The 21,597-nt window shown below is 43.7% G+C and overlaps 1 protein-coding gene across 1 annotated transcript in view; it reads right to left on the reverse strand.

Moving 5' to 3' along the window:
- The window catches only part of LOC113898267, a 175,953-nt gene that overhangs the window by 15,279 nt on the left and 139,077 nt on the right, over nt 1–21,597 (reverse strand). Inside the window, exons 36-38 of the mRNA XM_027551255.1 lie at nt 11,520–11,629; nt 1,294–1,443; nt 668–721 (exon numbers count right to left, since the gene is read on the reverse strand). Coding sequence (XP_027407056.1) covers nt 668–721; nt 1,294–1,443; nt 11,520–11,629 — 314 coding nt within the window. The remainder of the gene's footprint in view (nt 1–667; nt 722–1,293; nt 1,444–11,519; nt 11,630–21,597) is intronic.

A 21,597-nucleotide genomic window follows, 5' to 3' on the forward strand; every position in this document is an offset into this window, starting at 1 on the left:
GCAGAAATATTTTTTTCTTAATGGGAACTAATTCAGGAATTCCCAATAGCCACTGCAGAAAGAGTTCTTTGTATATCAACATTGAATTGGACTTCTGCTTTGGGCCCAATGAAGAAGGTGAATGTCTTGTTGTGCAAGTTCAGGCAGCAGAAGCTAAGGAAGGTTTAAGGGTCCCAGAACAGTCCCAGACACATAGTAGGTGCTCAGTAAATGGTTGATGAATGAATGAACCCAGAAGAAATGCTACTTAAGCACTTTTCATATGGAGAAAATACTCAACTGTCTTGGCTTCCATTTCCAAACTGGCCTTCCCTTGACACCTTAGCCTAACTACCTTTTCCTCAGATGGCACGCTGACCTGAGAAGAAAACACCCACCCTCCCCCCACACACACACACACACACAACCAATAACAACAAAAAGAAAAAACAAAGCAATAAAAAATAACAAGAGTCAGCAAAAAAACTAAAGGAAAAAAGTCTTTAAGTTTGTGCTTAAAAAGTACAAACACACTCTCTGGATGTCTCTGTAGGGGACCAGTCATTGACAGGATTTCTACAGGAAGAGGCACAAGAAGATGACAGCAGCATGTCCCATGCCTCGCTACTGCTGAGACTGTGGATTCGAAAAATGGAGAAGAAAGCTTTTAGAGTAATAACTGGCCTACCTGACCAGCCTTGTCTTCAGGTGGATTTTGACCTCTTCGTATAATGTCTAATTCCTGAAGAGGAAAAAACAGTGCACCGTCGAACTCAAACATTTATTCAGTACTGCATGCTCCAGACTTCTCTTATTTGTGTTACTGGTGCTTCGTTTTGAGATCCTCAAGCTCCAACTGGAGCCAGGACTGTAGTTGTTGCCCCACTGCACTTTGGGATAGGCTCTCATTTTAAGATGGTCTCATCAGTGAGACCCACGATGCGTATCCTGAAGACAGCTTACTCAGGGATCCTGGCTTCTTGCTGGACCAGGAACAGCACAAAGTTCCCTGTGTTTGCTGAGAGTGGGAAGGTCAGCTGAGGATCTTCTCCAAAGGGCCAGCTGCCTTGTTGTTCACCTCTTATATTCCCCACTAGAAGCCTCCAAAGCATACAACCCAGTATTGCTGGGGCCATCACCATCCCAGCTGAGAAGACCAGAGCCCAAGGAAATAAGCCAACAAGAAAAGAAATTTGGAGAGTATCATTTACCCTCAATTCTTACATTAAGAACACCTCTCGCATTGTGGAGTCACTCCTGGGCCTCCCTACCCACACCTTCCCCAGTGTATTTCTCATCTGTCTGGGAACATACTTGCTCCTTCTGGCAGAGCTTCTGTCTAACGTGCTCCAATATATGCTCGTAACACATGGAGTAGCTCTCGAAGTTGCTGCGTTCTCTGGCCATCACATCACAACCCAGGGAAAGGAGGCAGGCCTCAAGGTGGTCTTTCCTGAAAGTGACCTGAAAGAAAAGGGGCATCACTCACAACAGCTCCTCCAGGGCAGTGCCACCACACTATTGCTCACGGCACACATTGCTTTGGCTCACAGACCCACTTCCATTCATCCTCCATAGAAAAACATTGGCGTCAGCCTTGCAAGCTTCTCTTTCAGGTCTGATCCTAACATCCACAGGGTCAAGGATAAGAGTACAAATGAGACATAAAGAACAGACTTATGGACATGGCTGGGTGGGGGAAGGGAAGGAGAGGGTGGGATGTATGGAGAGTAACACGGAAACATACATTACCATATATAAAATAGATAGCCAATGGGAATTTGCTGTATGACTCAGGAAACACAAACCGGGGCTCAGTAACAACCTAGAGGGTTGGGATGGGGAGGGAGGTTGGAGGGATGTTGAAGTGGGAGGGGACATAGGTAAACCTGTGGCTGATTTCTGTTGATGTTTGGTAGAAACCAACACAATACTGTAAAGCACTTATTCTTCAGTTAAAAAAAAAAGTACAAATGGAGGCTCACATTCCGGATGTCTAAGTGTCTTAAATATTTAACCGTTATAAATCAAACTAACTATTAAACTGAAAATGTTTAATTCTTCCAATTTGAAAAACAGACCTTCAAATGACTTGGGAGACCAGGTTTGATTTTATCATTCTTGGACAACTCTGAGTTCAGTACTGAGATATGGTTACTTGGGGGAGAGGTAGGCCCCAACGCATAGTTTACAGTTTGACCCTGGTTGCTCCCTACCTTTGCCCTCACATCACACTGTGGGACTGGTTGGGGGGAGGGTTGAATATGTGTAAGCAGACACCCCAGCTGTCCCTGCCCTTGCACAGCTGTCCTCGTCTACGCCACAGGCCAGAGTGTGCATACAGGTGGTGAGGTCCACTCTCTCTCTGGGGAGGATGATCTGGGGACCAGGCCCTGGATTCAGGACATCTCAGGGCCCCAGGTGTCTGGAGCATGGTCCAGAAGGGAAGCCAGGGATCTGAGTGGGTGTATCCCCTTGGCTGTGAGGATTTCCTGTGGGGAACAGTGGGGCTGGAGCAGAGCCGGAGGGGCCTCTGAAGCGGGGCATCTGACAGGGGCTCCTCTGGCCTTGCTCAAAGGGCCATAGTGCTCACTCTCTCGGCTGTCCCATTTCTTCCCTTTCAACACCTTTTTGAAGAAATGGCCATTAAGGAACAGAGGAAAAGTCTACCCCTCCAAGGCAGACTTAGTCTTAGGTTCCAAGAGAAATGGGAACCAATATGTGGGCAGTAGGGCAGATCCACCTTACCAGCACCTGCGTGTCCACGGGAGTGCTTGTGTGTCTCTGTATGTCTGTATCAGCCGTGTGTCTGTGTCCATTTGTGTGTGTGTCTGTATTCACAAGTGCATGTCTCTGTGTGTCTGTACCTGTGTATGTTTCCATCTGTGAGTATCCACATAGGTTTCTATGTGTCTGTATGTGTCCCTCTCCGTGTCTGCTCACCTGATGCAGTGCCTACCTGTGACACCTCCAGTGTCAGGACAGCTCTAGGCTCCCTGCAAGTCTGCTGTAGAAACTAGGTTCCCTTCCGGCCTGGGGTGGTTCCCCTGGCTCTGATTTGATTATCCTGGTGACACCATCCCATCAGTGCAACCTCCGTGCCACTGACCTCCAGCGAGAGCAGAGACAGGCTTTGCCAGCTGAGTTGTTGAGGCAAATTAACAGAGGTGGCACATAGTGATAAAACCCAGTACTGACAGAGTGAGGAAAATGGTTTCCTCATCACTGCTGATGGGAGGGGAAATCAGCAGGGTATTCTGGGGGGTGGACTAGCAGCATCTATGGAAAGATTTTAAAATATTCATGTTCTTTGACCTAGCAATGCCTCTTCTAGGAATTTATCTTTAGAGGACGATAAAAGTTATACACAAAAATATGTTAACAGATGTTCTTTATAGTAGTCCTTCCCACAGAAAAGAAAATTGGAAACAATCTAAAGTGCTTAATAATGGAAAACAGGTTGAATGTGCTCATTCATCTGTACAGGGAAATACTAAACAGCCACCAAAAACTGTGCTGTGGATGTATGTTTATTGACAAGCAAACATATTTATAACATACGGTAAAGTACACCATAACAGAAAGGCATATAGAATAATCTTATTTTGTTTAAAAAGTACATGAATTCCAAAAAGTTACAAATAAAGCTTGGAAGGAAATGCACCAAAATAACAATAGTGGTTATCAATGAGGGTAAGCTAATGAGTGTATTTTCTAATACATATTTCTATTTTCTAGTATACTCACAAAATGTATATATAATTAAAATAATTAGATATAAAATATATGTATTAATAAAACATATATACAATTAAAAATAGCAAAACTTTGGTAAAAGTTATCAACTGCAGCAACTTGGCAGGAATGCACTCAAGACGCGCAGAATGGAATGTCTTGGAGAATTTTATGAGCTGGAGCCAGGCAGTCAGAGGTGGTGCTCAGCCTCCCTCCCTCCGTCCCTCTCCAGGGCCTCCTCAAGGGGGTCCCTCAGCTGAAGGGGGTGAGGGCAATTCATCCTGCCCCTGTCAAGTGAGCAGTAGGACAGCCAGAGTCAGCTGCTGCCTCCAAGGCAAAGGACACCAGGATTCCATCCCCTGGACCTTGTCTTCTATATGGTGACAGGGCCAAGGCTATGTGGATTAGCATCCACAAAGGAAACACTTCTCTGGACTGAGTACAATGAAAGCCTGAAGCCTTGAGAAGTCATGAGACTGCACTGGAGGCCAGCAGGGTGTGGCCAGTGACCTCAGCCAGGTGGGCGGGCCCCAGTGCTTGGAGTCAGCCGCAACTGACTCACACCTCTCTGCCCTGGGTGGCAGTGGCAGTGTGCCAACAGGGCCTCCACAGCTCTTCAGCAGGGCACACTTCTCAAAATAACTCTCCATAACCACTGCAGATAAAGGATCCCAAACAAACAGAAACGCAGGCTCGAACCACGATGGCCCTCTGCCATCATCCTCTCTTACCCAGCATGCTATTTGAACCAGCCCAGGTTAAGGAAGCCTTGGGTGAGTCCGTGTTATACCAAAGAAGTGAGAATAGCCAGGACTCCCTGGAGCATCTCCAGAGGCCAGAGAAATTGTGTTGCTTCCTTCCCTGCAGTGGCTCAACTGAGGCCTTAGGAGCCTGGGCTGAAAGATCAGCTCAAGGGGATGGCACACAGAGGGTGAGTGTGCAGGCAGGGAGAGAGGTAAAGGCCCCGCCAGGGCATCTGCAGTGGGCACTTGGAATGTGGACCATATCTGAGCAGGGCAGACAGGCAGCCATGGCTGACAGGTGACAGAGAGGTGCAGGGAGACTCCCTGTTCCCGGCAGTCCCTCTCTGCACAAGACCTCTGCTTCTGCAGATGGTGCCCGGACTCCCAGAGCAGCAGTGGAGCCCCCAGAGAAACATCTATTGTGGGGCTGGAGCCTACGTGCTTCTCTTGGCACAGTCCTTCTATGAGGTCTCAGCAATTTGCTTCTCAAAAGTTGTTCTGCAACTCATCCCTGCCTTCCTTGGTCCCTAAGAGTCAGCTCAGTTTCAAAGTGCAGCACCAAGGGCCTTCATCTGCCAACTTCCCCTCCAAGGCAAGCCCCTGGGTTCCCTAAGAACCAGAGTGATGACCGTTGGCCTGGTGCCCTCCAGGTGTCACCAACACTTAAACCTGAACTGTGTCAGATGGCATTGCCTGGAAAAGCATCACAGTGTCCCATGGATTCTTCTGGAGACCCAGCCTGGGTGAAGGATGGCAGGTGCCAGGCCTTGTTTGACACTTTGACACTGATCTGACTCTTAGTGACCAAGAAAGTCAGGGATGAGTTGCAGAACAACTTTTGAGAAGCAGAAGTCCCTGCTGGAACAAACTGTGCTTCTGTAACTGTGCTTCTCGTAGCAATCCATCTAACATCAGGCACACACACGGTGTTTTGATGATATGTCTAAAACCTACCTCTGCTGACAAAATGCTTCAGTGACTTCCCACCGACTGTGGGATGAAATCCAAACTCATAAGGCTTACACACAAGGCCATTCAGCATCTGGCCCTGCTTACTTTTACAACGTCCTCCTCTGAACTCTGCTAGAACCCCCTTCCTAGATTGCTGCCTTCCCTCCCCTGCCCTTTTTCATCTGGCCAATCCTGATTTATGCTTTATAACTTGGCTCAAACAATATCTCCTCCAGGAATTTTCCCCTGACTACTTCCCATCCCTCCTCCCACTAGCTAGGTTATGTTCCCCCTTCTCTAAGCTAACACAGCACCCTATTTGTGCCTTTATCTAAGTGCCTAACGTGAAGTACCTTTTCTGGATATCACTGGTTCACCTAACTTTTTCTATGAGTTCTTTCAGGGCAAGGACTGTGCTCTTTACATTTATATCTATAATAAAGTGCTTGAAAAAAAAGGAGATCCATAAACACTTGCTGAATGAGGGAATGACTTTCAGTATATGAATGAAACATTTGGAAATCAGACTGTTTCAGTTCTGATTTCCAAAAAAAGGTCAGTCTCTAACTTCAGGCCAGTGTGTTTGGCATAAAATTTGGCCAATATATTGATTGTGAAAGTCCGGTGTTCTAGAATTTGGAGAAGGAAGCAAAAATCACGAGATACATGGGTTCAAGAACAGTCAGATCAGATTAATCTTTTCCCTGAGGAATTAGAGCAGATGCAATGTATCTGGGTTTCGGCAGGACATCTGAGAAGGTTTCTCATGATGTCCTTTTGGACAAATGGAGAACATGAACTGAGAGACAGGACAATAAGATGAGCTTCTGGTCAGTGCAAGACTGTGCCCAAAGCAACTGTTCAGTGTGGAGGGGACCCAGGGTGGGTAGCGCTGCATTGGGACCCATCTGTCATACATGGTTGTCAGAAGCTTGAACAAGGACACTGAGGGTAAGCTGATGTGAACCCAGAGGGTGACAGAGTATGCTACATGATAAATCCAGATTTTTAAAGATTTCAAGAGGTTCAAAGAGTGAACCAGGCTGAAAAAGAACAAGACTAATAATGCGGCAGCATCAGGATGCCTGAAGGCCTTGTGTGGGCTTCAGGGGGCTATTAGCCTAATGAGTCACCTGTGACAAAATCCAACACACTCATGGCCACTAATCAAAGCCCATCACCCAGGACAAGGACACTCTAGGCTGGTCAGACAGCCATGAAATTAGAGGAGCCTGACCAGGAGGGTGGGGCACTCCTATAGATAGATTGTAGGAAAGGAGGCTGGTGTGGTCTGAAGGAAGGAAGCCGGGGCCTGGATTTTCCTTGCACACTTGTGTGGTCTGCTCTGCACAGGGGCACCCAGGCCAGGTGACCATGATGCCTCCTTCATTTCCATGTCTGTGTCCCTGATATAGGCCTCACTGCCCAGAGGAAGGGGTAACAATTTGTTACCCACCAACCCAGAGAAACACCTGTTTGGGTGTGTCCTCCTGGAGCCCATCCCACGTGTAATTTTAGAGAGGATTCACACGTGTTAGCAATGGCACCAACTGAGCTTCTGACTTGCCCTCAGATATTTAAAGGCTTGTTGTGATGGGTTAGAACCATGATTTGTGGTGTCCCAAGGACAAGAACTAGGATCCAGGGTGGACATGATGGGGAGGCCAAATTCAGCTCAGTAAGAGCTGCCAGAAACAGAAGCTGCCAGGAATGGGAGGTGGGGGGTGACACTGAAAGAGAGTGCACTCCCTGACACTACAGATGATCCAGAAGAGTCTTGAGGTCCACCAGGCACAGAGTTTGGAGAGACCTAACATCCTGGACAACCGCCAGCTGATACCAGCCTCATCAGTGCACCCTGAGTTTCAGCTGTGCCTGATGTGGGCTTGCCCTGTTTATTAACACCCATGTTTCTTTCCTAGAAGATCCTGTCTTCAATGTTGGGGTGAAGTATATAGATAAAGGACAAGCAGATCTTAAGCCACAAACTGTTTTTTGCTTTCGTCATGGTAAAATATACATGAGATTTGCCGTTTTAGCCATTTTTAAGTGTACAGTTCAGTGGCATTAAATACATTCACACCATTGTGTGATCAATCTCTAGAACTCTTTCCATGTTGCAAAACGGAAACCCTAAACATTGACAAATACCATTCTACTTTCTGTCTCTTTGAATCTGACTACATTAGATACCTCGCATAAATGGAATCACACAGCATTTACATTTCTATGATTGGCTTATTTCACTTAATAGAATGTTTTCCATGGTGAAGCATGTGTAAGAATTTCCTTCCCTTTAAGGAAAGTCATAAAATTTTTTGATTCAAACATTTTTCTGCACATGCCACACATTAATCACCTCTGTATCTCTGATTGAGAACCACTGCCCTGCAGAGACCCAGGAGGAGACACTTTACCCTCTCATCAGAATACATAGTATTCTGGGTATTACACTGGGTATAACTGAAAGCTTAAAGCAAATACATGTAAATCACATGTGAATTCTGAAAGACTGTACCTCTAACCAACCTTGTGAATTCTCTACAAGAACTGAAATGCTTATTATAAAATTATGGAGAATATTTGAAGAGCTTCAGTTCAGTCGCTCAGTCATGTCCGACTCTTTGTGACCCCATGAATCGCAGCACGCCAGGCCTCCCTGTCCATCACCAACTCCCAGAGTTCATCCAAACTCATGTCCATCGAGTCGGTGATGCCATCCAGCTATCTCATCCTCTGTCATCCCCTTCTCTTCCTGCCCTCAATCCTTCCCAGCATCAGGGTCTTTTCCAATGAGTCAACTCTTCACATGAGGTGGCCAAAGTACTGGAGTTTCAGTTTCAGGATCAGTCCTTCCAATGAACACCCAGGACTGATCTCCTTTAGGATGGACTGATTGGATCTCCTTGCAGTCCAAGGGACTTGAAAGAATCTTCTCCAACACCACAGTTCAAAAGCATCAATTCTTCGGCACTCAGCTTTCTTCACAGTCCAACTCTCACATCCATACATGACCACTGGAAAAACCATAGCCTTGACTAGATGGACCTTTGTTGGCAAAGTAATGTCTCTGCTTTTCAATTATGCTATCTAGGTGGGTCATAACATTCCTTCCAAGGAGTAAGCGTCTTTTAATTTCATGGCTGCAATCACCATCTGCAGTGATTTTGGAGCCCCAAAAAATAAAGTCTGACACTGTTTCCACTGTTTCCCCATCTACTTACCATGAGGTGATGGGACCAGATGCCATGATCTTAGTTTTCTGAATGTTGAACTTTAAGCCAACTTTTTCACTCTCCTCTTTCACTTTCATCAAGAGGCTGTTTAGCTCCTCTTCACTTTCTGCCATAAGAGTGGTGTCATCTGCATATCTGAGGTTATTGATATTTCTCCCAGCAATCTTGATTTCAGCTTGTGCTTCTTCTAGCCCAGCGTTTCTTATGATGTACTCTGCATATAAGTTAAATAAGCAGGATGACAATATACAGCCTTGACGTATTCCTTTTCCTATTTGGAACCAGTCTGTTGTTCCATGTCCAGTTCTTACTGTTGCTTCCTGACCTGCATACAGGTTTCTCAAGAAGCAGGTCAGGTGGTCTGGTATTCCCATGTCTTTCAGAATTTTCCACAGTTTATTGTGATCCACACAAAGGCTTTGGCATAGTCAATAAAGCAGAAATAGATGTTTTTCTGGAATTCTCTTGCTTTTTCCATGATCCAGCGGATGTTGGCAATTTGATCTCTGGTTCCTCTGCCTTTTCTAAAACCAGCTTGAACATCTGGAAGTTCACGGTTCACATATTGCTGAAGCCTGGCTTGGAGAATTTTGAGCGTTACTTTACTAGCATGTGAGATGAGTGCAATTGTGCGGTAGTTGGAGCATTCTTTGGCATTGCCTTTCTTTGGGATTGGAGGGAAAACTGACCTTTTCCAGTCCTGTGGCCACTGCTGAGTTTTCCAAATTTGCTGGCATATTGAGTGCGGTACTTTCACAGCATCATCTTTCAGGATTTGAAATAGCTCAACTGGAATTCCATCACCTCCACTAGCTTTGTTTGTAGTGATGCTTTCTAAGGCCCACTTGACTTCATATTCCAGGATGTCTGGCTCTAGGTCAGTGACCACACCATTGTGATTATCTGGGTCATTTTGTACAGTTCTTCTGTGTATTCTTGCCACTTCTTAATATCTTCTGCTTCTGTTAGGTCCATACCATTTCTGTCCTTTATCGAGCCCATCTTTGCCTGAAATGTTCCCTTGGTATCTCTAATTTTCTTGAAGAGATCCCTAGTCTTTCCCATTTTGTTGTTTTCCTCTATTTCTTTGTATTGATCGCTGAGGAAGGCTTTCCTATCTCTCCTTGCTATTCTTTGGAACTCTGCATTCAAATGGGAATATCCTTCCTTTTCTCCTTTGCTTTTCACTTCTCTTCTTTTCACAGCTATTTGTAAGGCCTCCTCAGACAGCCATTTTGCTTTTTTGCATTTCTTTTCCATGGGGATGGTCTTGATCCCTGTCTCCTGTACAATGTCACAAACGTCCATTCATAGTCCATCAGCCATTCTGTCTATCAGATCTAGTCCCTTAAATCTATTTCTCACTTCCACTGTTTAATCATAAGGGATTTGATTTAGGTCATACCTGAATGGTCTACTGATTTTCCCTACTTTCTTCAATTTAAGTCTGAATTTGGCAATAAGGAGTTCATGGTCTGAGCCTCAGTCAGCTCCTGGTCTTGTTTTTGCTGACTGTATAGAGCTTCTCCATCTTTGGCTGCAAAGAATATGATCAATCTGATTTCGGTGTTGACCATCTGGTGATGTCCATGTGTAGAGTCTTCTCTTGTGTTGTTGGAAGAGGGTGTTTGCTATGACCAGTGCATTCTCTTGGCAAAACTCTATTAGCCTTTGCCCTGCTTCATTCCGTATTCCAAGGTCAAATTTGCCTGTTACTCCAGGTGTTTCTTGACTTCCTACTTTTGCATTCCAGTCCCCTATAATGAAAAGGACATCTTTTTTGGGTGTTAGTTCTATAAGGTCTTGCAGGTCTTCATAGAACCCTTCAACTTCATCTTCTTCAGTGTTACTGGTTGGGGCATAGGCTTGGATTACCATGATCTTGAATGGTTTGCCTTGGAAACGAACAGGGGTCATTCTGTCTTTTTTGAGATTGCATCCGAGTACTGCATTTCAGACTCTTTTGTTGACCATGATGGCTACTCCATTTCTTCTAAGGGATCTCTGCCCACAGTAGTAGATATAATGGTCATAAATGTGGAGAAAATGTTTCAAAAAACTGAGCACATTTTGCTAAGGCAGGCTTTAAAAGTGATTGAATTTCAAAGGAAGCTAGATTCATAGCTACTTACTGCACTTTGGTATAATTTGTTAAAGGCCCTAAAAACTCTGTTATGGCCAAATATCTACATATACACCCCTATCTACCCTTTATAGTAGATTCTTTTGATTTAGAAAGGTACCTTTTGTCAATAGTAAACAGTTCAAAACTCCAAGGACTATACGTATGACTGTTGTATGTATTAACTATATATTATTGTTATATACACATTATATAGAGTTGTTATGACTTCAAATACTGTTAAATACATACAAATTATTGATACTGGCTTCCTTTGGGAAAGGAAACTGGAGATGATGGATGGAGTGGAGGACATATGAAAATGCTACCTTTTGGAGCTGTTGTTTTTTTCATGTTGTTCATTTAAAAATGTTTTCTAGGTAGCATTTTCATAGGCTATTTTGTTTTTTCCTTAAATTTTTATACTAAAAAATCAACAACAGGAAATGTTGCTAAAAATAAGTCATCCATAAATAAGCTCCAAGGTTATGTGGAAAATTAGCTAAATCTGAAATGAGCCAACATGCATATTATAATTACTCTTCCATCTTAGTTAAAAATCAGTCTTTTTCCAAAATTAAAATGGTAACATGTGATTTCTACTTTGAGTTCAGGCTCGGTTCTCATATCTGCACTTTAGGGGAGTGAGGGAAGCATTAGGAGATGTATTGAAAAGAAAGTCTTTCTCATTTGGGTTTGTTTAAAAAAAAAAAAGCAAATGACACTCTAGAATGACAAATTTTCACCTCATACCTCTAATCCACCATCCTGGTAATTCTCCAATAATCTCTGTACAAAATTTTCAACTATTTGCGGTCTGATAATTGAAAAGTTTTCTTCCATGACTTGGTGTTTCCAAAGGTCTAGGGAAAGAAACACCAATAATAGTATCAGGAAACATTGAACAACTATTAATAGTTACAAGTTGGCGACTGTCCAAGACACAACAAAAGGTGTCATTTCCAAACACACAAAAACTGACGGGTGAGGGAGGGGAGGTGGTGGCTGAGGATACGGGGCCCTCCAGAACACGGGAATAAGGACGATCTCTAACAAGATTCCTAAGAAAAGGTTTGGAAAACACCTCTGAAGCCCAGTGGACAATATTTTGTTACCATAATTATTGACCTTATATGACATCTGTTTTCATAAAGTCCCTCCATGTAACTGAACAATTATTTTGATCTAACACAACTATCAGAAATAAATGAAGAGCTATTATATTTATCTATTTAAGTGTTACAAATTCAAGTAAGTTGAATACAGAGTTGATTTTAAAAGGTCAGGAAATTCAAAAGAAAGAAGAAAGAGTCACAGATTAGAAAGTGTAGAGAGCTGCAGAATATGAACTTTAGCTCCTGTACTGAAGCAGCAACAAGGCCAACACACATGTGATAAGTGAAAAAGTGAAAGTCACTCAGTCGTGTCCGACTCTTTGCGAACCCATGGACAGTCCATGAAATTCTCCAGGCCAGAATACTGGAGTGGGTAGCCTTTCCCTTCTCCAGGCGAATCTTCCCAACCCAGGAATCAAACCCAGGTCTCCCGCATTGCAGGTAGATTCTTTACCAGCTGAGCCACGAAGGAAGGATGTGATAAGGCATATACACAATTATTGAGTAGCATTGTTTAGGACATCAAAAACTTAGAAACAACACACAAACCATGGTATATCCTTCCAATGGGATAGTATGCAACTGTAAAAAAAGAGAAAAATTTCTCCGTGTGTGAAAAGAATATTCATAAATCTATGAATTAAGATGGAAAATGCAAGGTGTAGAACAGTGGATATAAAATCCTATCTTTTATAAGAAAGATACAGTAAATACAGTAAAGGGAGAGGCCACCCCCTCAAGCCTATTCAAGGTCATTGCTCCAAAAATTTGGCTTTCTCTGATGTCATCACTTCTGTTTTCCTGGGTCCTTCACAACAGCACACGTTATTTCTTCAACCTCATAAAAATCTTCCACTTGACCCCATTTCCCACGTCAGCCTTTGCTTCATTCCTTTGCTCCTTTTTCAGCAAAACTCTCCAAAAGAGATGTCTACACTTATTGTCTGTGACTTCTTTCAAAATCCTTCTTAGACCCGCTCACCCAGCTGTTACCTTCACCATTCCACTGAAAGTGATTCTGTCATAAACACCAGTGACCTCAACATGGCTAAAACCAGTGTTTTTACTTGACTTCCAGTAACATTTCACACAACTTTCCACTTCCTCTTGCTTGAGAAACGTCCATCACCAGACGTTGGGGGACCACTCTGTCCTAGTTCTCCTCTACCTCTCTGTTTCTTGTAGACTCCTTTTTCTGGTTTTCCTTCTACCCCCCAGCCCCACCCAGCTCTTAACATTAGAGTGTCCCAGGACTCAGCCCTTGGTTTGCCTTTATGTTTTTTCTATCTATACTCACCCCCTTGACTATCTCATCTAGTATCATGGCTAAATACCATCCATATGCTGACAAGTCTCAAATTTAGATCAAATACCCACTTGGCATCTCTTCTTGCATGTCTGAAAGCATTTCAAACTTCACTTGTGCATAATTAAACTTCTGATCTTCCCTCCCTAATTTGCCATCTCAGCAGATGGCAATTCAGTTTTCCCAAATGCTCAGGTCAAAAATCTTGGCGTCATCATGGACTCTTCTCTTTTCTCCAAACCCTGTACCCAATCCATCAATGACTTCAAAAATATGCCCAGAATCTTACCACTTAATACTTCTACTGCTCCTAACTTTGTTTGATTCACCATCTTCTCTTGCTTAGATTCATAATGCAATAGCCTCAAAACCAACCTCTTCTTTCTTCAGCCTTTTCTTTCCAGCATAGCAGCCAGAGAAATTCTATTCAAAAATAAGTCAGATCATGCCACTCAAATTCTGGGACAGGCTCCCCATCACATTCAGAGTAAACACTGAAGTCCTCACGAGAGCCTACATGATATTGCCCTTTCATGTTTCCTCTCTGACATCCCCTACTGCTCTCCTTCACTCTCTCCACTGCAGCTACACTTGAGTCTTTGCTGTTCTGTAAACATGACAGGTATGCTCTGCTTTAGGGCTTTGTATGGGTTGTCTTTCTGTCTGCAATGCTCTTCCTCCAGATACCCTGCATAGCTAACTCCTTCACCTTCTTCAATTTCACTCAAAATGTCACTTTCTCAGTAAAGTCTATCCTGACCTCCCTATTTAAAATGACAATGTGTCCCTTCAAACCACCACACCACCATCCTCCTCACTCCACTATTTTCTTATTTCTTATGTGCCTTGATTATTGTCTGTCTATCCCCTACAAGATGATAAATTCCATGAGAATAAGGATTTTTGCTCCATGACAATTAGGATGTCCTCCCTTATTCATGGTTTTGCTTTCTGCAGTTTTAGTTGCCTGTGGTCAATTGCAGTCTGCAAATACTAGATGGACAATTGCAGAAATAAACAACTCATACATTTTAAATTGAGCATTGTCTTGAGTATCACAGTGAAATCTCATGCCATCCAGCTATGTTCTGCCCCACCTGGGATCCCCAACCACTAACATAGTCTTCTCCTGGCATCAAAGCATGGACATCACAACAGCTGTATGATCCAGGATCACCCAAAGCAGATGATCCCCCTTCTGACCTATCATCGAAGCTCAATGGAAGCCTGAAGAGTGCTAAATCACAGTGTCGATGTCACTTTCTCTCGTCACATAGGCATTTCATCATCTCATACCATTACACAAAGAAGGGTGAGAACGGTACACTATTTTGGGAGAGACTACATTCACATAACTTTCATTACAATATATTGTAATTTTTCAATTTTATTATTACGACTTCCCTGGTGGCTCAGACAGTAAAGTGTCTGTCTACAATGCGGGAGACCTTAATTTCTTACTGTGCTAAACTTACAAATTAAACTTTATCACAGGTATGTATGTATAGAAAAAAACATAGTATACTATATACATACGTACATATAGTAAAGACACTGTATTTACTGTAGTACAAATATGTATATATATTGGAGCAGGCAATGGCAACCATGGGCTCAGATGGTAAAGAATCCGCCTGCAATGTGGGAGACCTGGGTTCAATCCCTGGGTTGGGAAGATCCCCTGGAGGAGGGGATGGCAAGCCACTTCAGTATTCTTGCCTGGAGAATTCCATGGATAGAGGAACCTGGCAGGCTACAGTCCATGGGGTTGCAAAGAGTTGGATATGACTGAGTGACTTTCACTTCACTTTATTGTTAATTTCTTACTGTGCTTAACTTATAAATTGAACTTTACCATAGGTATGTATGTATAGAAAAAACATACACTATGTTTACTATAGTATACAATATATTGGAGCAGGCAATGGCAACCCACTCCTGTATTCTTGCCTGGAGAATCCTATGGACAGAGGAGCCTGGTGGGCTACAGTCCATGAGGTCACAGAGAGTCGCGCATGACTGAAGCAACTGAGTATACATACGTGTGTGTGTGTGTGTGTGTGTGTGTGTGTGTAGGGTTTGGTACTATCCCGTTTCAGGCATCCTCTAGGGGTGTTCAAACATGCTCTCCACAGAAAAGGGGGGACTACTATATGCCCAAAACAGTGCTTAAAATATATAGCCTAGAAAATAGCAGGTGCTTAGGTAATAGGTATTGAATAAAAGGATGAATTAGTGTATGTATAAAAAGCACTGAAAGGATACATTAAAAACTGAAAAAGATGATTACATAGCAGTGGCAATGAACCTTCTAAATATATGTTTTGTGTCATTTTGAGTTTTGAACCAGGTGAATGCGTTATCTGTTAAAAAAAATCAAGTTAAATATATGACAGTGCTGCAACAATGAAGTATGTCAACACTCTAACTTCCATGTGCATGGTAATTATGCTGGGTGGGGCCTATTTCCTTGTGCATGGTGCCAGGAGAGTCATTTTTTTAAAAAATTAAGGTATAATTGGCCTACAACATTGTGTTAGTTCCAGGTTCAAATAGTGATTCAATATTTCTATAGATCACAAAATGATCACCACCGTAAGTCTAGTTACTGTTTGTCACCATACACACTTATTGCAATATTACGAACTATATTCCCTATGCTGTATATTTCATCCTGTGGCTCATTTATTTTGCAGCTGGAAGCTTGTACCTCTTAACTTCCCTCACCTCTTCTCTCCTCTTCCCACTCCAGGGGAGTCTTGAAACCAACAGAGACCTATGGCCTCAGAAGTAGGAGCCACGCCCTGTTCCACCCGCTTGCTTTTCTGTTGGGGGTGGGACTGGCTCTCAGCAAGTGCACCCACAGGGCCTCTCCCTGCCTCTGGCTGTTTCTAATTTTAGATGGGATTTCCTACCCATACTTCCATTTTTCTGACAGGAGACTTAGTACACACAAGAGAAAGCATCCAGCAAAACCCTCCCAGAAATGTGATATGACAGAGCAGGAGCCTCTGGAACTTACATTTACTGTTATTTATTGGGGGTCCTGGTTTTCAAAATCGGATTCCACGTTTCTTCTACAATTGGCTACTTTCCATCATAAACAAATAAATCTGATTTTGTTTTTTTCTTTGGATATATCGCCACTCTCCTAATACAGTTGAAGTAGGAAATCCAAAAGAATTAATGTTGTGACTAGAAGTTCATGCTTCTAAGAAGTTTAAGACTTTCACAAATCTAAACTTTGATAGGACAGAGCTCATGTACGCTTCAGAAATTCTCAGATAAGGAAGTGTGTATAGCGTTTTTCTTTCAGGGTACTCTCCTGGCAGGTCACTGGCTCACAGATAAGCCTGGAGAGGGGCTACACACTTCTAGTTTGGAGACCTTCCCCTGCCAAATGCCTACAAAGCTGGTTTGGCATTTAGCTATGGGCTTAGCTGAGGGAGCAACCCCACGTCCAAGGAGCGGCAGCTGCACTGGTGCAGGAGAGCCGAGAGGAGCTACTCCACGTTCAAGGTCAGGAGGGGCAACTCGTCCAAGGTAAGGAGCAGTGGCTGTGCTTTGATGGAACAGCTGTGAAGAGATAACCCACGTCCAAGGTAAAAGAAACCCAAGTAAGACGGTAGGTGTTGCGAGAGGGCATCAGAGGGCAGACACACTGAAACCATAATCACAGAAAACTAGCTAATCTGATCACATGGACCACAGCCTTGTCTAACTCAATGAAACTAAGCCATGCTGTGGGGGGCCACCCAAGACAGACGGGTTATGGTGGAGAGGTCTGACAGAATGTGGTCCACTGGAGAAGGGAATGGCAAACCACTTCAGTATTCTTGCCTTGAGAACCCCATGAATAGTATGAAAAGGCAAAATGATAGGATACTGAAAGAGGAACTCCCCAGGTCGGTAAGTGCCCAATATGCTACTGGAGATCATTGGAGAAATAACACCAGAAAGAATGAAGGGATGGAGCCAAAGCAAAAACAATACCCAGTTGTGGATGTGACTGGTGATAGAAGCAAGGTTCGATGCTGTAAAGAGCAATATTGCATAGGAACCTGGAATGTTAGGTCCATGAATCAAGGCAAATTGGAAGTGGTCAAATAGGACATGGCAAGAGTGAACGTCGACATTCTAGGAATCAGTGAACTAAAATGGACTGGAATGGGTGAATTTAACTCAGATGACCATTATATCTACTACTGTGGGCAGGAATCCCTTAGAAGAAATGGAGTAGCCATCATGGTCGACGAAAGAGTCCAAAATGCAGTACTTGGATGCAATCTCAAAAACGACAGAATGATCTCTGCTCATTTCCAGGCAAACCATTCAATATCACGGTAATCCAAGCCTATGTCCCAACCAGTAATGCTGAAGAAGGTGAAGTTGAACAGTTCTATGAAGACCTACAAGACCTTTTAGAATTAACACCCCAAAAAATGTCCTTTTCATTATCGGGGACTGGAATGCAAAAGTAAGAAGTCAGGAAACACCTGGAGTAACAGGCAAATTTGGCCTGCTGCTGCTGCTGCTGCTGCTGCTAAGTTGCTTCAGTTGTGTCCGACTCTGTGCGACCCCATAGACAGCAGCCCACCAGGCTCTGCCGTCCCTGGGATTCTCCAGGTAAGAACACTGGAGTGGGTTGCCATTTCCTTCTCCAATGCATGAAAGTGAAAAGTGAAAAGTGAAGTAGCTCAGTTGTGTCCGACTCCCAGCGACCCCACGGACTGCAGCCCACCAGGCTCCTCCGTCCATGGGATTTTCCAGGCAACAGTACTGGAGTGGGTTGCCATTGCCTTCTCCAAATTTGGCCTAGGAGTACAAAATGAAGCAGGACAAAAGCTAATAGAGTTTTGCCAAGAGAATGCACTGGTCATAGCAAACACCCTCTTCCAACAACACAAGAGAAGACTCTACACATGGACATCACCAGATGGTCAATACTGAAATCAGATTGATCATATTCTTTGCAGCCAAAGATGGAGAAGCTCTATACAGTCAGCAAAAATAAGACCGGGAGGTGACTGAGGCTCAGATCATGAACTCCTTATTGCCAAATTCAGACTTAAATTGAAGAAAGTAGGGAAAATCAGTAGACCATTCAGGTATGACCTAAATCAAATCCCTTATGATTATACAGTGGAAGTGTAAATAAATTTAAGGGACTAGATCTGATAGACAGAATGGCTGATGGACTATGGATGGAGGTTTGTGACATTGTACAGGAGACAGGGATCAAGACCATCCCCATGGAAAAGAAATGCAAAAAAGCAAAATGGCTGTCTGAGGAGGTCTTACAAATAGCTGTGAAAAGAAGTGAAAAGCAAAGGAGAAAAGGAAGGATATTCCCATTTGAATGCAGAGTTCCAAAGAATAGCAAGGAGAGATAGGAAAGCCTTCCTCAGCAATCAATGCAAAGAAATAGAGGAAAGCAACAGAATGGGAAAGACTAGAGATCTCTTCAGGAAAATTAGAGATACCAAGGGAACATTTCAGGCAAAGATGGGCTCGATAAAGGACAGAAATGGTATGGACCTAACAGAAGCAGAAGATATTAAGAAGAGGTGGCAAGAATACACAGAAGAACTGTACAAAAAAGTTCTTCACGACCCAGATAATCACGATGGTGTGATCACTCACCTAGAGCCAGACATCCTGGAATGTGAAGTCAAGTGGGCCTCAGAAAGCATCACCACGAACAAAGCTAGTGGAGGTGATGGAATTCCAGTTGAGCTACTTCAAATCCTGAAAGAGGATGCTGTGAAAGTGCGCACTGAATATGCCAGCAAATTTGGAAAACTCAGTGGCCACAGGACTGGAAAAGGTCAGTTTTCATTCCAATTCCAAAGAAAGGCAATGCCAAAGAATGCTCAAACTACCGCACAATAGCACTCATCTCACACGCTAGTAAAGTAATGCTCAAAATTCTCCAAGCCAGGCTTCAGCATTATGTGAACCGTGAACTTCCAGATGTTCAAGCTGGTTTTAGAAAAGGCAGAGGAACCAGAGATCAAATTGCCAACATCCGCTGGATCATGGAAAAAGCAAGAGAATTCCAGAAAAACATCTATTTCTGCTTTATTGACTATGCCAAAGCCTTTGACTGTGTGGATCACAATAAACTGTGGAAAATTCTGAAAGAGATGGGAATACCAGACCGCCTGAGCTGCCTCTTGAGAAACCTATATGCAGGTCAGGAAGCCACAGTTAGAACTGGACATGGAACAACAGATTGGTTCCAAATAGGAAAAGGAGTACGTCAAGGATGTATATTGTCACCCTGCGTATTTAACTTCTATGCAGAGTACATCATGAGAAACGCTGGGCTGGAAGAAGCACAAGCTGGAATCAAGATTACTGGGAGAAATATCAATAACCTCAGATATGCAGATGACGCCACCCTTATGGCAGAAAGTGAAGAGGAACTAAACAGCGTCTTGATGAAAGGGAAAGAGGAGTGAAAAAGTTGGCTTAAAGGTTAACATTCAGAAAACTAAGATCATGGCATCTGGTGGATGGGGAAACAGTGGAAACAGTGTTAGACTTTATTTTTTGGGGCTCCGAAATCACTGAAGATGGTGATTTCAGCCATGAAATTAAAAGACGCTTACTCTTTGGAAGGAAAGTATGACCAACCTAGATAGCATATTGAAAAGCAGAGACATTACTTTGCCAACAAAGGTCCATCTAGTCAAGGCCATGGTTTTTCCAGTGGTCATGTATGGATGTGAGAGTTGGACTGTGAAGAAAGCTGAGCACCGAATAATTGATGCTTTTGAACTGTGGTGTTGGAGAAGACTCTTGCGAGTCCCTTGGACTGCAAGGAGATCCAACCAGTCCATCCTAAAGGAGATCAGTCCTGGGTGTTCATTGGAAGGACTGATGTTGAAGCTGAAACTCCAATACTTTGGCCACCTCACGCGAAGAGTTGACTCACTGGAAAAGACTGATGCTGGGAGGGATTGGGGGCAGGAGGAGAAGGGGATGACAGAGGAGGAGATGGCTGGATGGCATCACCGACTCGATGGACATGAGTTTGGGCAAACTTTAGGAGTTGGTGATGGACTGGGAGGCCTGGCGTGCTGCGATTCATGGGGTTGCAAAGAGTCAGACACGACTGAGCGACTGAACTGAACTGAACTAGCTGAGGGGGAAATATTCTATTTACTAAACGTTTGAGAAATCTTCCCAGCATGCTTCTTCCTCCTGAGTTCAAGTTCAGGCATGCATCTGCCTCTGTGTGCAGGAGTCAGGGTGAGAAGACCATCCAAGAGAAGCACTTCCTGGCCAGGTGGTGTTTGTGGTCTCCAAATGTGTTTTATTTTTGGTGTGTGTGTGTGTGGCCGTGGCTTCTCTAAGAAGAAATGTGGACGCGGGAGGGAGATAGCATACTAGGGGTTCAATTAGGGCTTTTTCTTCCCTTTTACTCTGTTCCCAGGTCATATGACTGAAGGAAACTTTGACTTCCTGGTGGCCAAACCACTTCCCCTCTCTTCTCTGAGCACCCCATCTGCCCCACCCCCCCATACAGCCCCTTTCCTCTAGGAAGGGCACCTTGATTTGGCAGCACTTCACTTGTCTAACCCCTGGAGAAGGAGTGGCAACCCACTCCAGCATTCTTGCCTGGAGAATCCCATGCACAGAGAAGCCTGATGGGCTACAGTCCACAGGGTCGCGAAGAGTCAGACATGACTAAGCACACAGTCCCGCACTTCTCTAACACGACCACAAACTCACTGTGCCTGAGCAGCCCCTGTGTCCTGAGCCAAGGCAGAACCGAAGGCACACAAGTGCCAAGAATCACGGCTGTTCTCTTGACCAGCAGGGTGGTGGTGGTGGGGAGCGGGTAGGTTGAAAGCCTTATTGCTTCAAGCACATGTATGAATTCTGTACTCCTTTGCTTCTCAAAATGCTGCCCAGAACACTAGTTCTTTGAGTTGACGAAAGATATTCCCAAGGTTCTGTGGTCATATAGATTCAAAGAACATTCCATGCTCTCTCTGAAGATTCACAATACACAGTGGCACAGTAAAGGCTCTGAGAAGGTCTGGAGTAAGGGGACCTTTCTAACATTGTTTACTCTCAGTTTCCCAAACACTTTTTAAAAGCTAATAAAACCCTTACCTTCTTCCCTGAGCCCTGCGAGTAGAAATCCTCCTGTCCAAGGCAATCAAGAGTAAGAGTTGGTTGGTCAATCATAAAAAGTCTGTTAAACCAGGGAATGCTTTAAAAATGACATGCACTATCTAAAAATTTTTAAATTAAAAAATTCACAAATATACAAACATTTGTCAATCTTCTAACATAGACTCCAGGCTTTTTCTTTGTATGCGCCCACTCATTGGAATTCTGTACCATAAATCATAATACAAGCGTGTGGTCTACAATTGTGTGTGTGTGTGTTTTG

The sequence above is a fragment of the Bos indicus x Bos taurus genome, chromosome 9, assembly GCF_003369695.1.
Source record: "Bos indicus x Bos taurus breed Angus x Brahman F1 hybrid chromosome 9, Bos_hybrid_MaternalHap_v2.0, whole genome shotgun sequence".
NCBI lineage: Eukaryota > Metazoa > Chordata > Mammalia > Artiodactyla > Bovidae > Bos > Bos indicus x Bos taurus.